This window comes from Mizuhopecten yessoensis, unplaced genomic scaffold, assembly GCF_002113885.1.
Source record: "Mizuhopecten yessoensis strain PY_sf001 unplaced genomic scaffold, ASM211388v2 scaffold716329, whole genome shotgun sequence".
Taxonomy (NCBI): Eukaryota; Metazoa; Mollusca; class Bivalvia; order Pectinida; family Pectinidae; genus Mizuhopecten; species Mizuhopecten yessoensis.
Window position 1 is genome coordinate 165745 of NW_018480062.1, and position 15914 is coordinate 181658.

The 15914-nt window shown below is 34.4% G+C and overlaps 1 protein-coding gene across 1 annotated transcript; it reads left to right on the forward strand.

Annotated features, from left to right (window-relative positions):
• Positions 1-4093: 4093 nt before the first annotated feature.
• Positions 4094-15549, forward strand: LOC110443172 (double-stranded RNA-specific adenosine deaminase-like). The gene is made up of 13 exons (XM_021487216.1): positions 4094-4121; positions 7328-7454; positions 8420-8742; positions 9320-9467; positions 9862-10013; positions 10371-10524; positions 10814-10988; positions 11485-11578; positions 12057-12215; positions 13101-13192; positions 13460-13645; positions 13948-14203; positions 14740-15549. The coding sequence occupies exons 1-13, from the start codon at positions 4096-4098 to the stop codon at positions 15053-15055; spliced, it is 2208 nt and encodes a 735-aa protein (XP_021342891.1). The 5' UTR covers positions 4094-4095; the 3' UTR covers positions 15056-15549.
• The last annotated feature ends 365 nt before the right edge of the window (positions 15550-15914 follow it).

Sequence of the window (15914 nt, forward strand, 5' to 3'; positions counted from 1 at the left end):
TAGAAAAGGCAACTGGAGAACTAATGATCTTCATGAGGTAAATTTAAATCAGTTTTTAAATGGTAATAGTGTTCCAAGATTGAGTCGCCAGGAATCTTCTTTACATATAATACTGATTGTTTTCGTTTTGAAATGTAATGTTAAAGTAAATGTAGATTTGAGTATTTTGTATTGGAAATTTAAGTATATATTTTATCTTGTCTTGTATTTGGTGGCTTAAAAAGTGTAATGTAAATGAAAGGTAATGTAATGTATAAGTATAATAATATTTCACTGTAAACGCATACTATTTAGTGTTGGTTTTATCTGTATTGTACATCATGGATGTAATGATTGTAAATTGTATCATGCATTTATGAGTTTTTACCTAACAACCTAAAATTTGACAATTTAGTGTTTATTTCCTGTTATAGTTTACCAATGTCACACCCCCAACAATTTATCAAAGCTCATACTAAGTTTTGATTAATAACATTAAATAGATATATATATTGAATATACATACACAGAAAGGCTACAAGTCACACAGGTAACTTTCACAAAGGTAAGTTACCTGTGGGGTAAGTATGAAACAGACTATATTTGGTTTGCCATTGTCTTCCTATATCAACACTTTTCTTTGTTCTCTAAAAAGTAGGGGAACTGAGAGCACCCTGGGTAGGAATGGAACAGACTGTAATTGCTTTGCCATTGTCTTCCTATATAAACATTTTCTTTGCTGCTAAAATGTGGGGGAACTGAGACCCCCCCGCCCNTTTGGTAAGGATGACAGTCACTGGATCGAGTGGTGTATGCACCCTCAGGACACGGTTGTTAATTCCTTTTTGCTTATTTCATCTGTATCCTTTTTGTTCATAAAAGATTCGGAAGGTATGATGTTCTTTTCAGAAATGAGTCTTCAATGTTATCGCCATACAAGAAAAAGGTTTTCAATACGAAGTGACAGTTTTAGAAATGGTACAGGGATCCTTATACATGTAACGATAGTTCGTTGCAAATTTGGCCCAATGTAAACTATTCGGGCTGACGGCTTTGGCTACTTGAAGTTTCTTTTTTTTTATTTTCTCTTCATTCTTAAACATTTTACTATAATATACTCGCCACATGTAATACGTATTATTCTAACAAAGACTTGTTTAATTTATCTTAGAACTGTTAGATATCATTCATCCCATCCCACAGGTATAAGATCAGGGTTTTTTACTGAAGCTTGTCCACTATATTAAAAAAAACGTCCAATTCATATAAACTATAATTGTTCATCCCACATTGAATACATTTGATACTCTAAACCATAGGGAAACCCTTGTAACGAATGCGGTTAGAAATTATTCCTTGATCTGTGTGCGTACAGCTATAGATCGAATATTGAATATCAAATTTTCCAGACATTGCACGGGCATGCACACAGCGTACAATCTGAATTAAGTGAATTCCTATAAATGCCACAGTATTTCCTTATATAGCAGCGACGAATCCAGATCAGGAAACTGTCTTGCCTGGGATTTTCTTTAAAATCATAATAACAACAGATCGGTCCCTGAATCCGCCACCGTCTTTGTAGTGTATATGTATATAAACAACTTTACCTGATGTAAATATATCATTATTACCTGATACACAATACCGTACCTTGTATTTATCTTATGAGGCATTCATATAGCTGTACAGTGTTTACATGGCGATTACCTCGATAATGTCTATGTACAATTGTGTCAAATCTACATTACAACATTATACACATAGGGTATAGATAGTTCACACTTTCAACTCTTTTACTGACCCATTACCTCACAAAATCAACTTTGAGTCCTTTAAACAGCGATTCATCGTCGGGCGGAAGATTTTTATTCCTACTTTACAGGGATTCGTCGGTAAATTGGTTAACATTTGTGTGCTAAAAAAGTATAACTGCCTGGGTTGATTGACGTTTCACAATACAGACAAAGTTTCTGTGAATTTAATTTTAACCAATATTACGAGATATATTTTCAATTAAAATTTAACTACCGCGACTGTGATCATGGCGGAAGGGTGGCGTGAAAGTTTGGACAATATCAACAAGAATTGTATCAGTAGACTTCAGGAGTATGCTGCTAAAAGGGGATTGGATGTCCGATATGAAAAAACTTTTCCAAATAAAGCGGGGTAAGTATTATTTATTGTGTTTTGAACGTGTGCTAGCATAGATAATATCTTTTTTGATGGACACAATACATATAAGTGATAATGACAGAGAAATCCGGCAAAAAAGGGGAAGATATGTAGTATAAAACCGGTCGCAACAAAACTTTTTGGTTTTTTTGTTTGGGACATTTCGCAAAAGACAAAAAGTTTACAAGTCAAATTATGTCAGGGCAATTGCTCGGACGTCACATTTTAAAATGTAGCTTTGCTATTTTGTCATCAACATTAACCTTATCTCACCTGAAGACGTCACATTCCATTTTGAGTAGTGGCCCGGTCCTTAATATGCACTTTATTCGTTTTAATGTTGAAATTAACCAGCACTACTCCGATGAGTTCTGGAGGAACGGCGAAACAGCTGTATGATACAGTGTTATTCATGTTTGACATGCTGTATCTATTCCCAAATTAAGTGCAGTTCCTTGTGTGTGTTTTGGGTTCATCTTTCGAGATACAAGGTGGTATACTCTGCTGGTGGTTTTGTTTTTATTCCAAAGGTTTGCCGTTACCTTGATGGGCAGTGTTATCTTTTTTGAGTAGTGGAATTGTTCTTAATAAACACACTTTACTCGTTTCAAATTTGAAATTAACCAGAACTCCTGTATTTATTGAAATTCACATATTAAAGGGGTTTTCCACATCTCCTCTTCTGCTTCAACAGTAATTTAGACCGACTCGGTTCCTAGAATTCCCGAGGAGCCCAACAAGGACAAATAAGCGTATGGTGCAGTACAATTCCTTTTTACAATGCTATTGCGATTCCAAAATGTTAAATGTGCAGTCCCATGTGTGTCTCTAAGGTTTATCTTTCTGTGTTGTTACTGCAGTAAAAAAATATTTGAAGCCTCATAATAATTTTCACTCCTTCGTAGAAAGTAAAATCCATGTAAAGAGGATTTCGTATGAGGAATGATGAATGCTTATGTTTTATATACATTCGAGAGTGATAATTACTCAGGTTTGACAGAAAATGTTCAGTGAGTAAGGAACACTTGGAAATACACGTATAGGAAAGGATGTTAACTGAACTAGATAATCACGTTTCTGATATTATGTTTCTCAATCATCCAACACGTAACTACGGAACATTACAAATTACGCCCGGTGAGTTTATTTAACAACGTTTTCGTTTGGTTTGTCAATACCCTTCTGTATAAGAGCATCTCTGAAACTGTCTTGGCAGCGTATGCACACATAGTCTGAGCGCTACTGCGGCGATCGTGTGATTAAAGCGTCTGGAAAAAAGTTTTTAAAAAAAGCCCATTAATTACTTAAAATTAGAAACAGATAAAGCAGATATCATACATATTCATTTTAATTCGTTTGATTTAAATAAAATTAGGCCTAGTTTATCTAACAACCATTCGTGTAAAGGTGAACTGTTAGTTGAATTGTCACGCGATGTTTACATTTTTGATCAGCTGGGATACACATGCACATGGTTAGATTAGTCATAGTTACGTATAGCAGCACGATAGAAGACCTGAGTGTTCCAAGGGTTGGGGGGTCCCTACCGGCGAGGTCTGTTCAGGTCCTATCTTGCGATATGTTATTTATTTTAGTTAATCATTACACACTAGGCCACATGCATCGTGTTCTTGTTGATATAACAGTATACGGTATCGAGTAGATGGTTAGTCATATTGTCCTGGTTTGTGTACATGTAGGCCTAAGCGTGTTGGGTTGGGGAGATCGATCATCCTATACCAGATGTATTTGTTCACACTCGACATCGTATTTGTAAAATAATAATAAATACAAATATTTGTAAAAATAATAATGTTTACTTTTACCTATAACACAGGTACGCGTGTATACATATACACATGGCTAGTCTATATATGGCAGAATGGCCTGAGTGTTTCAAGGGTTAGGGGGCCCCATACCGGCGAGGTCTGCTCAGGGCACATGCCTGTAAACAAGCATAGGCCCCTGTAAGTAGTTTATTATGATCTTATTGTTTCAAATAACTTTGCCTGTTAAAGTGATCTTGTTCATACTTAGACTATGAACGATTGTATTGTCTCCGGTATGTATTTTGTCACATTGATTCACCTATGTCCATTCATTTATTTATTTTTTGTTGTAAAAATAATATTTTTTACATTTACATACAATACGTGTACGTATACTCATACACTTGGTTAGTCTATATAGCAGCTTGACCTGAGTTGTCCAAGGGTTGGGGACTCTCTACCGACGAGGTCTGCTCAGGTCATATGTTGTATCCTGTATATTATGTTAAGAAAATAGTTTATTATGATCTAATTTGTTTCAAATAATTTGGCTTTTCCATGTAATCATGTTCAAGAATATCTTTGAATGTTATGCATTGATTTTTTTGGTATTTGTTGACATCTACTGTCATTTGTAGATATTGTTTGAACATATTTGTTACATTTACTTGTTTTGTTTTTGCCTCACTGATATAATAATTTTTGTAAATTACAAAGCCATTGATTGTTAAAAGGTGATTTATTTCATTATGTTTTGGGTATTCTATTTTATATTCAATTGCTAATTTTTTTAGGGTCAACATATCTTTTTTATCCTAGTTTTTCAAATATATTTCTGATTGTCTTGTGAAAATTTTATAAATATTTGCGTTTTATGAAAAAATGTTCATAATCTTCTATATTGTTGCAGACATTGCAGTTTTGTGTATCACTTATTTTCCATTGATGCATAATTTGCTTTGATGTAAGGATTTTGTTTTTTTATTGTTTTTTAGGCAGTGAAAGACAAAATCATTTGCATATTTCAATTGGCCATCTGTTTTATTGAACTTGTTCTCCCAGTATATTCTTGCGATTGGTGTTTCAGGACGCATTTTGACTAAGTGTTTGTAGATTGTTTGATTATTACAGTTTTTAATGGTTACTGTTCCTAGTTTTGGGATTGTGATACATATTGTGAACTTTAAAGTTATGCATGTTAACATTGCTTTCTTTAATTGTTGTTAGCCAAGTTTTTGGTATTGCTTTTTTTACTATGGATAGTTCTGGTAGCCAATTAGTTTTAATTGTTAATTTTTCATATATTGCTTAATCATTTATTTCTACATTGTGTTGTAATTGATCCTTGATAGTTACAATGTCTGATTCTATCCATTTTTTTAAACATATGGTTTTACCTTTCATCTTTATATGTCTATACCCCCATATAATTTGAGCTAACATGGTGTTATAGTGTTTTGGTTCTTGGTTTTGTTCTCGCAGTTTGATCCATGTTGCTATGATTTCATAATTTAAAGGGGATAGCTTTTTCACGTTTTGGGAGTTTTTTAAGTTATCTAGATTCTTTTAACATATAAGAATATTTTTGCCGAAAGTGTTTAGTTGTAGCATTGGGACAATTTTCCATAATGCTGCTTCCTCTGATTACAGTTTTTTCAGCCAGCTTATTCTTAATGTATCAATATGTCTTCTTTGCATCATTTGGGTCTATTTTGTTGTTGTATACAGTTTTTCATAGAATTGTTTTAGTCTTTTTAGGATGTTATCTTTTTTCGTGAGGATATTCCCATCCTAATTTTTTTATTTTTGTTATTGATTTTTGGGATTGCCTCTTTTATTCTAATGTCACGAAATATTTTGAATTGTTTCGCCCTCTTCAATCCATTTTACTCTTGAGCGTATTTGTGCACCGTATGCTTTATTATTATATAGTCTTTCTAATTTGGATTCTAGTTCGTGAATTTTGTCACTGTTTTCAGTATATGATTGTTCATGTAGATCTCTAATATCGTTTTCTATGTTTGTTATTTCATTTTTTGCACCTTTAGCTAAATTTTTGCTGAATGCAATAGAATCTTCTTTTATCTGTATTTCATATTTCAAGTTATCTTTTATTAATATTGAAACCCCTCTGCTCTGGCTTGATCCAAAATTATGTATTATATTTCCACGCCATTCAGTATTTATGTATGGTGCTTCTTTTTCTGTTTAGTGCGTCTCTTGTATGTATATTATGTTCGCCTTTTGTTGTTTGACCCATTGGTCGAATCTGTTTCTTTTTTGTTTGTCAAGAAGTCCCTGTGTATTCAGGGTTATGCAATGTATTTTATCAGTCATTTGGAGTTGTTAAGGATTTGGTATTTTGACATATTTGTATATATACTGTGTATATATTTTCTACTTTTGGACATTTTTTAATAATGTATTTGTTAAAAGTACCAGTCTTTATGTCTATATAGGTATGGTTTGTAAATTTTAGAGTGTTACTTAATATAACCTCCTTATATTTTGTCTTAGATATGTAATATGGTTTGATATTGTTTTTAAATAAAATATATTAACATACTTGGCTATATATTTCTTCATCATGATTATTCCACCATTTCGTTTTAATGTAGCTTAGCAAGTATTTCTTACAATTACTCTGCTTCACATACATGGCGTTAACATACCCATCACTGATTAACATCAGTATGATAAGTATTATTAAGGTAACCTGACTATAAAGTATGTCCGTTAATCTTATTAATAGTCCATAAACAGATATATGCAAGTAAAGTATCAGTGTTGAGCAAGTCTGTGATGCCCTACATGCATATCATTATTTTGAAGGAGGTTGTTGTTAATCATGATTGGTCCTTCTTTTTTGCCTTTGCTCCAGATTCTAATTCCTCAGCTGGTGTTGGAGGAGACCGCAGATCTGGAGTCATTGTACTTGACTTTCTGGATGGAGTACTCGTACCAGTACCAGTAGATTTTATGAAGGAGACTAGAGTGCATCTTTGCTTTGTTGAGTGCTTGTCTTTTATTTGCCTACTCTTACTTTGTTTCATGTTTAAATTTTCAGTGTTTTGGGTTTCAGATGGTTGGGTGGGAGGCAATTGTGCTTTTTCATTTTTTGAGTTTGGTTGACTCTGCTTTGTGTCAACGACATTCTGTTCCGTTTCTGCTTCGTAGCAGTGTCTTCTTCAGACCCCTCAGATTCATCATCTCCGTTGCTACTGGAGTTTTCTTCCTCTACCTCTTCCTCTTCTGTACAATCGGCTGCTTTATTAATTACTTATACGATCTTTTAACGCCAATTTTATAAAGATATATATACGTTAACTAACCTACTGCTATTCATGTTATAAAATGATCTCTCTACTTCTTTAAATATTTGAACAATTTCTTTTCAATTTTAGATTTGGTTATGACGTATACTTTGTCAAGTTTATTGCAACCGGAACCGGGTGTAGAAAACAAGAAGCAAAGGAGGCGACAGCGGACCGTGCTCTCCGGACTATATATGGAGATAGTGGAAATAACCAGGTTAAAATATTATTTTGAAGTGATTATGGTGTCTAATTAATGTTTGTATCGGTATATATCTGAAAATTTGATTTTATGTCTAACAAAACAATTTTAAAATTAAATAAAAAGATCTCAAAAATTATATTAATATCACAAAAAAGACATTGAAATCAATCTCGCACAACCATCATCTAAATTAAGCTCATTGAACAAATGCCCACGTTAACCTTACAAAATAATAAAACAGATTATAACTTTACAGCGTGTGTGTAACCGCTACATGTACTTGATTACTTCCCAAGAAACTACTTGCTTTAAATAAGGTGCCGACGTTGGGATATTCGTAAATACTCATAGAGACGACGTGAGTGTATTCTACTACAGTTAATCAGAAACACTGATATCAAAAATTAGTATGCAGATACATCTTTATATCTAATACATGCATAAAAACTAAGATTTTTTTTGAAATATTTTGCTTGAGCAATGGTCATGCAACTGCTTTATATACGCCCATCAAATTTGACGGGAGTATTATGGTATGGCGTTGTCCGTCCATCCGTCCGGCTAAAACTTTTGTTTGTCCGGCACTCTCCTCCTACATTTTTCGACCGATCTCTTTGAAACTTGGTATACATTATAATCATGATATGAAGTTGTGTCTCCCTTAAAAGAATTTGGATTCGACGATTTTTGCAAAAGGTATTGCCCTTTGTTCATTTCAGTATTTGATTTTTTTATCCGGATATTTTCTCCTACATTTTTATAGCATGTCAGCTAACCACTCTTTGAATGATGCAGATCTTATTTCAATGTAAGAACGTATGTAACACGATATGGCATTCGACGGGCGTATATTGTTCCGCCCCGCGGAACTCTTGTTAGTAAATCAGCTGTGACAGATATGCAAAAAAAAATAGTTCAACAAGTGTAAGAACATGTATATTTTTTATAAAAGAATAACTTGATAATATTTTTTCCAGCCAACTTGGCAGGTGTTGACGAGCTACGTAAACCCAGACCCAAAGGACTCGTATGATGATTATGATGTAAAAACAAATTTACAAAATGCAACTGATAAGGTCTCAACTGCTCTAACTAAAATCGTTCGCGTAAATCCATTCGAAGATCCTACTGCGTCATCAATATCTGCCTGTGAAATATCTTCGAACGGTCAAAGCAATGCCATTTCTACGGTTTTGGAAGGGACAAATCCCATTAGTACATTCATGGAATATGCACAAGCTATTGGAGAAGTAGGAAGAATTGAGGAAGAAACCAAATGTGGTCCATCTCACCGCCCAACGTAAGTACAGGTTATATTGTTGAAAACCCTATTCAGTCTTTTTAAAAACGTAAAATATGCTTGAATGTAACGATAAACCATATTAATTTGATTAAATGAGGTTGAAAATAATTTCGATCAAATCTTTTTAAATCTTTTCTTGTTACAACTTTCAAATGAGGTTCGTTTTTATGATTACATAAGAAACGAAATAAGTTGCCTTTTGCGCAGAGTTACACATGTAAAGTTATTTTATTTAACTTTTAATCTGCTTTTAATATCACGGTATTGTTTTCATAGTTTGGTTCTGTCTTGTTGATGTTTAAGCTCTATTTATTGCTGCCAACACGTAAGTCAAATCACATGTTTGAGCATCTTTTATACGTCATTGCGAGTGTTTTATATGGTACAGAAAACGCCCACATTCACCAATGTAGATGTATAGATGCTTTGATATCTGTCGTGTTATTTTAGTTAGTGCCTCCTCGGCTCACGCTATTTTTTGTTCTGTTTTTGGGCTACGATAATGTGCACGTGTCTTGAAGCTTTTGTTATTCTTACTTACACTTTCAAAGCAAAACACTTTGTTTATATTTAGATTTACAGTTTGTGCCTACATCGGGACAAAGAAGTTAGCAAAAGGGACGGGTGGCAACAAAAAGCTGGCCAAGAGACAGGCAGCAGAAGAATCGCTCAAGATGTTGTCGTTCAGTTCCTCAAGAGCTTTGATATCCCCGATGGTTTCGGTAAGAATCAAGTGTTGCATCACAAAGAAATATCGAAATATGGAAAAGTGAAATTATTATTATCTTGTGAGTACCTTAAACAGGCATACCAATTCATATTTTTTACACAACTTTGAAAACGTTCAATACATATTGTGACAATTCCACACAAAAAAACTATAGCCCGAGTTTCCTCTGGCCCTGAGACCAGACTTAGATATTGCAACAGATAGATTTCCCACTCTATCAAAATGATAGTCTGAAAGTCTGGTGTAAGGGCCAGGGGAAACACGGGCTACAATCAAATATTGTTATATATTTATACAAGTTGCATCGCTTGGGCCTAAAGAAGATTTTTTAAAAATACTTCTGTGATTACATTCCCAAAATGGATTATCTTTTTCATTGGTATAAGCCAACACCTTCACGACCTGTGATCGATAAGAATGCTGGAATTTGTCCTGTTGGTGCCGACCCGATCAGTGTTCTTAATGACTTTGCGCAGAAAAGGGGTTTAGAGCTGACATTTCCGAATCCTGAGGTCACTGGAGCGGATCACCAAAGAGAGTAAGTTACATTTGTATTTTTTTTTAATAAGTGCATGGTACATGTATATCAGATGAAGTAAATTTGTTTCACATATGCAAACAAAAAATGTACCTGCACAGAATTAAAGGAATACCATTACAAAGCATTGGGAGAAATATTGATCAAAAGACAAGCTCCTTTAATATAACGTTATAATATTGAATATTGATAAAATCTTTATATATGATCACTGAATCAATCAAATCGATAAATTGCATTTAGAATAAGATTATTTTCTTAAATTAAATAATATAAAAGACGTTTTATAATTAAATGACATCCGTAGGACCTGTATAATTGGTACATGATAAGATTTCTCAGGATGATATTCCATAGGTTTACACTAAGTGCCATGGTGGGAAGTACGATCTATCCCAGAGCTACAGCCAGCACAATACAAGAGGCAAAGCGGGAGGCATCCAGGAACGCATTAAGGCATCTAAAGCAGAACAAGCATTACCAATTTACGTCCGGGCTACATGTATCTAAGGTAAAGGATAACAACTCAAAATTGTATTTTTGAAACTAATGTGTTGTAAATGCTATTTTTTTTAATATAATTGATAATAATTTTGATCTTGTCATAGAGCTTTACCGACCCATCGATGTTGTGAAATCATATCCGAGAAATGTATTCATTATCATTCATGAAAATGAGTCATTACACATTTCTGGACAAATTATATAAGAACAGAAATGGTTCAATATTGAATAGTACTGGATGTCTTTGTTGAAAATTGAAGTTTAAATATTTTGAAAATTTTAACTTTTGTTTGCAGTTATCTATAATCGAGTCATTGACGTTCCATGATAAAATGGCTAAGCTTTGTCACGAGAAGTTTGACAGTGTGGTAGCAGACATATTCGCGAACCTTGCTGGTGGTAAAGTGGTAGCAGGCATCGTCATGGAAAACAAAACTACAAAGACGTTTGAAGTCATAAGTTTAGCTTCTGGTATGATACCTTATTAGTATTTTGCAATTATAGTAGATTTGAATCCACAAAAATTCTTAAAAGAATCACAGCAATTATTCTCTCAAGTGTGTACCTAAAGAAAACAGTATATGGTCAGCGTGTTTTGATTTACTGTTTATTTGAATCTTGGGATATGTCTGCTCCGTATTTCATTGGAACCCAATAAAATAAGAGAAAACTGTTTCACAGTAATTAAATTTGAATAAATAAGACAAAATGATAATACATCTTTGTCTTCAACATTCATATCGTATCAAAAAGTAAGGAGTACCATTCGAGACAATATCTAAGTTATGACATATAGTATTGAAAATTGTTATTTCTTGTAAATATCAACTGTTGCGTATAAACCAAATATTATCTGTTATATTATATATAACAAATGAAGTAATATTTTATTTGAATGTGATAAACAATCATATCAAACGTTATAGATGAATAACTACTAATTGGTTTTTTTTCATACGAACTGAAGGAAACCGCTTTATTAAAGGAAGTGAACTGACAACAGATGGACAAGTGTTGATAGACTCGCATGCTGAGATTCTAGTTAACCGGGGAATGCGAAGGTGGGTGTCAATTTAGCCCGAAACGTTTGTAATGAAATAGATGTGATCAAGGATTGCTACTCACCTTCAAGACTCACTGTCGCTCTCTAACGTAACCCCATTGAGTGTAGAGGATGTTTACCTTTTTCAGGTGAAAAAATAACGTTTAAATGTATTATTGGTCAATAAAAGTGTATACTATTAGTAGTAAAAATAACTACAAACTCATTCGATAGATACATGTGTTCGGTATAGTCCAGACTTACGGGTTGGTTGTAGAGTTCCGTTAACATTTAGTTTACTTCTAGCAATTAACCAATCTGAATAAATACAGCTGTTCATTATTACGTACCGCATGTTAATACATGTAGCCGTAGGTATTTTTTTTATTAACATCTGATTTTAATGAGATTGGCAGTTAACAGATGTGCATAAAATCATTTAAACTTAATGGGGGTTTTCACGTCCGATCAATATAACAGATGTAATCTATTGGCAGGTTTCTTTTCTACCACTTAAAGAAGCTATGTAGGGGAGACGAGACTAATGTGCTACTCCAGAGATGTGGGGAGGGGAAGGCTGAGTTCGCTCCGGATATCCAGTTTCATCTCTATATATCCACCGCACCATGTGGAGATGGAGCTATATTTACGCACAGGTAATCACGTTTAATACCAGAATGACAGTGATAATATGGAGTGAAATATACTTTTTTGTTTTCTTTATTTGTTGTTTTAGTATTTTATTTAAAAATCATTGATACAATTATATTAATTTTAAATAATAGAAATTGGATACGTTTCTAGTTGAATGGTTTGTTATGGTTTTATAGGGCTTAACGTTCTATTAACAACTGATCATTTAAGGACGTGCTTCTATGTATGTAATACCTGCGTGTGTATGTTGGTGTGCTTGCTTCCTTGCGATAGCGTCGATCTGACCCCGACTTTGTAGTGCTACTTAATTAAATACCGAAGGTACCAAGAATAGTATTGGTTTCGCAGGAAATAACAACTACCATTTTAAGCACTTTGGTACATGTATACACCGGCCTGGGGCCAGAACCGCTTTCCTTCCTCACTTGAGGCAAACGCTCAGAGCTAAGACCAAAAGTGGGGTATTGCCACGCAATGCGCTTGATTACAAAGGAGTTGCTAGGTATATTTGCATTGTGTACAAGTGTCCCGAAGTAGGGGACACGACATAAAGTCTTAATTCTACAGCTTGTTCACACGTTAGTTGCTTGTTACAACATGTAGTGGGTAACAGCAGGTATAGTCTTTTCGCAATCCCACACTGCAGCGATGCTCCTAGCTGAGGTAAAGTTTGTACCAATTTAGGATATATCATATACTTGTATACTTTAGATAGTTTATGATATTGCTTGCTGTGAAGTAAGTCAGTTTTATTTGGTCGAAGCACCTATGAATAGTTTCTACAGTCGTCTTAATTCTAAGAATACCTAACTTATTATTTTATATTCAAATCAGTAATTTGATTTCCATTTATGTTTTATATTGTTTTACCATTTATATAAATATAGTGCTGGCACTTCAGAAACAGAACAGGTTGAACAGCATCATCCAACATTTGACGATGCAAAACAAGGACTGCTGAGGACTAAAGTGGAGCAAGGTATCGAGTGAGAGAAGAGCCAGCAAACGCGTGCCTGTTCCATTGACATTTGCAAGAATATACGCAAATCTCTTGTATAATGTTTTGTAAACAAGTAGATACAATTATATAATATAGTTGCGACATATTGCCCTTCATTGCTATGTTTATAAAAAAAACGGCAACATGACTCATATATCATCAATATGCAGATTAATCGTAGAAGCTGAATACATGTTTTGTTACGATTTGTCTCCTATCGTTGGGATATTTACTCATGTTGTACAGGTGAGGGACAGATCCCGTCTAAAGAAGTGCACGAGAGTTATAAAGGCCTGGATACAATTAGACGTGGAGAACGGTTGCGCGTGATGTCATGCAGTGATAAAATATGCAAATGGAATCTTCTTGGAATGCAAGGGGCTCTTCTGGCCAACTTGATAAAGCCGGTGTACTTTACTTCCATAACGTTAGGTAGAAATGAAAAAGATTTTATTCTTTTATCTTAAATCATCATTCCTTTAACATGGCATACAAGATTCAGTTCTATGAAATCCCCAAGAAACTATTAAAATGTATATATGTACACTGACATTAAATTCAATTACAGTGCACAAAATGTGGAAGCTTCTAATAAAATTTCTGTCAATATTTACACTAACTGACACATCTAACACTTGAATACGCGACAGATGTGTTAATAGAAGGTTTTTTTAAATGGTTGTTATTCTTAGTACAAAGTTCAAAATCGTTAATTCATTATGCGAACATTGCAGGAACCCTCTACAACCACGGACACATGGCTCGAGCAATGTGCTGTAGACTAGAAAAACACTGCCAAATTGCTTACTTACCAGATGGTTATAAGGTTAACCATCCATTACTTGGTGCCGTTTCTCGCAAGGAGATTCCTCAACGAAGCGTCGAGAAATCCACGGCACTTTGCATCAACTGGAATGTTTCGGACGATCATCCTGAAATGACAGACGGAACAACTGGCTTCACACACAGCAGTGGTTGTGGCAGAGCTATGTAAGCATTGACATTAATTTTTCATAGTAAATTAGTTCTCAAACATGAGATTTCCTTTGAATGAAATTATTTGAAATTGTCCTGTCATCAAAAGCAGCGTCCGAAATTGTCGTCAAATGTAGCAAACTATATCTACAAATAAAGGAATATTGTTAAAAAAAGGTTATATTGCTTTCTATAATTTTCACAACTTCGATCTAAACTCCTTCTGAATAAGCCGTTTATTGTTAGAATTTCTTACTAGGGATTTTGGAAAATAATTATGATATATGTATGCCATACAACATCTGAAAGATGTCCCTATAGTTGGACTCATTTGGATGACAATGGCGCGCGATCCAAATATAAATTCCACAGAAGAACGTGGAATGTTGTAAAATTATCATATTCTCTGTATACGACAGACCTAGCAAACCAGTAGTTAACCATTGGTTTTTTTCAATATAAGACCCTGTCCAACTGCCAAAGGAAATATTGGAAAACCCATTTATACATAGTATATGCTAATGTATCACCACACTGTTTTTGAGTTACAGGGTTAAGTCAAGATTGTGTAAACTGGAGTTGTTGCGGTCCTACAAAGATATCTGTACGAATGCAGGCTTATTGCACCTGGTCAAAGACGATTATCTGTTGACCAAAAATGCATCTAAACAATACCAGCGCTGCAAGAAAACTCTATATGCAATTTTCAATAGTCAAGCATATGGCGCATGGATAGGGCTGCCGAGAGAATGCCAGGGGTTTTCAACCTCTACCTCACCTACTGCCCCTCCTTTACAGTGGCCTCAACGAAATCGAAACACCATGACAGCACAAACAATACTTCATAGTCTGTTCAAGTTTAAGTGACATACACATCAATTCAAGATAATGAGTTGAAAACACGTTGTCATTGTTATTGTTATTTAGAAAGACATAGATTATTTATAAAGGCTTGTTGTTGGATTAATTAAAGATTTCCTCGGACAACTCGAATAGAGAATATAAAGAGTCTAACAATAGCTTGTGAAATTGTATTGAGATGCATAAGTAATTAAAAAAATGCCAAAGTATCAACGATTCCTCTCATAACAAACAAATCGAGAATCACTTATAGCTTATAGTTCTGACAGGACTTAATAAATTAACATATATATCGCTTGCTCGTATTCTGTATCTTGACATCTTGCTACTTGCCTACAATGTGACAAGAAAGCTTACATTTTACAATCGATAACTTTTCTGTTATCAGTAGTAATACCCTGCCTCCTCTGGTTACAGAGTTAACTTCTCATTGTTGACTCGCTATTTCAGAGCCTGTTCTAACTGCCAGCGGTACGTAGTTAGGTCCAATCTGTATGTCCACCTTTTGACCTATTCCGTCTTTGCGTATTGCAGAGTTATCTTCTCTTGAGAGCAGGTGTTGGTTGTTACGTCATTTGTTTACGAGAGTAACGTCATCAATTTTTGAGAAAACGACGTAATTTTCTCACACAAACCAATGACGTAACAATCAATACCTGCTCTCAAGAGAGATAACTCTGCAATACGCAAAGACGGATCACGGATGAGTCATAACAGGAGGAAACAGCTGTATGGTTCATCATTGGCATACTGTAGAAATCACTAAATTGTATAGCTACATCTACCAGGGTTTTGTTTTAAATGTATTTGGCCGGTTGACAAGAAAACCAAATATCCAGCGTAATCCATCGGAGATGCTTCCATC

What these genes read in the sequence shown, in the direction of transcription:
- LOC110443172 (XM_021487216.1), top strand. Translation starts at nt 4,096, where the DNA reads ATGCCTGTAAACAAGCATAGGCCCCT. An exon ending in CTTTACTTCCATAACGTTAG is followed by an intron (nt 13,646 to 13,947) that starts GTAGAAATGAAA and finishes CGAACATTGCAG; the next exon opens with GAACCCTCTACAACCACGGA. An exon ending in AGTGGTTGTGGCAGAGCTAT is followed by an intron (nt 14,204 to 14,739) that starts GTAAGCATTGAC and finishes TTTGAGTTACAG; the next exon opens with GGTTAAGTCAAGATTGTGTA.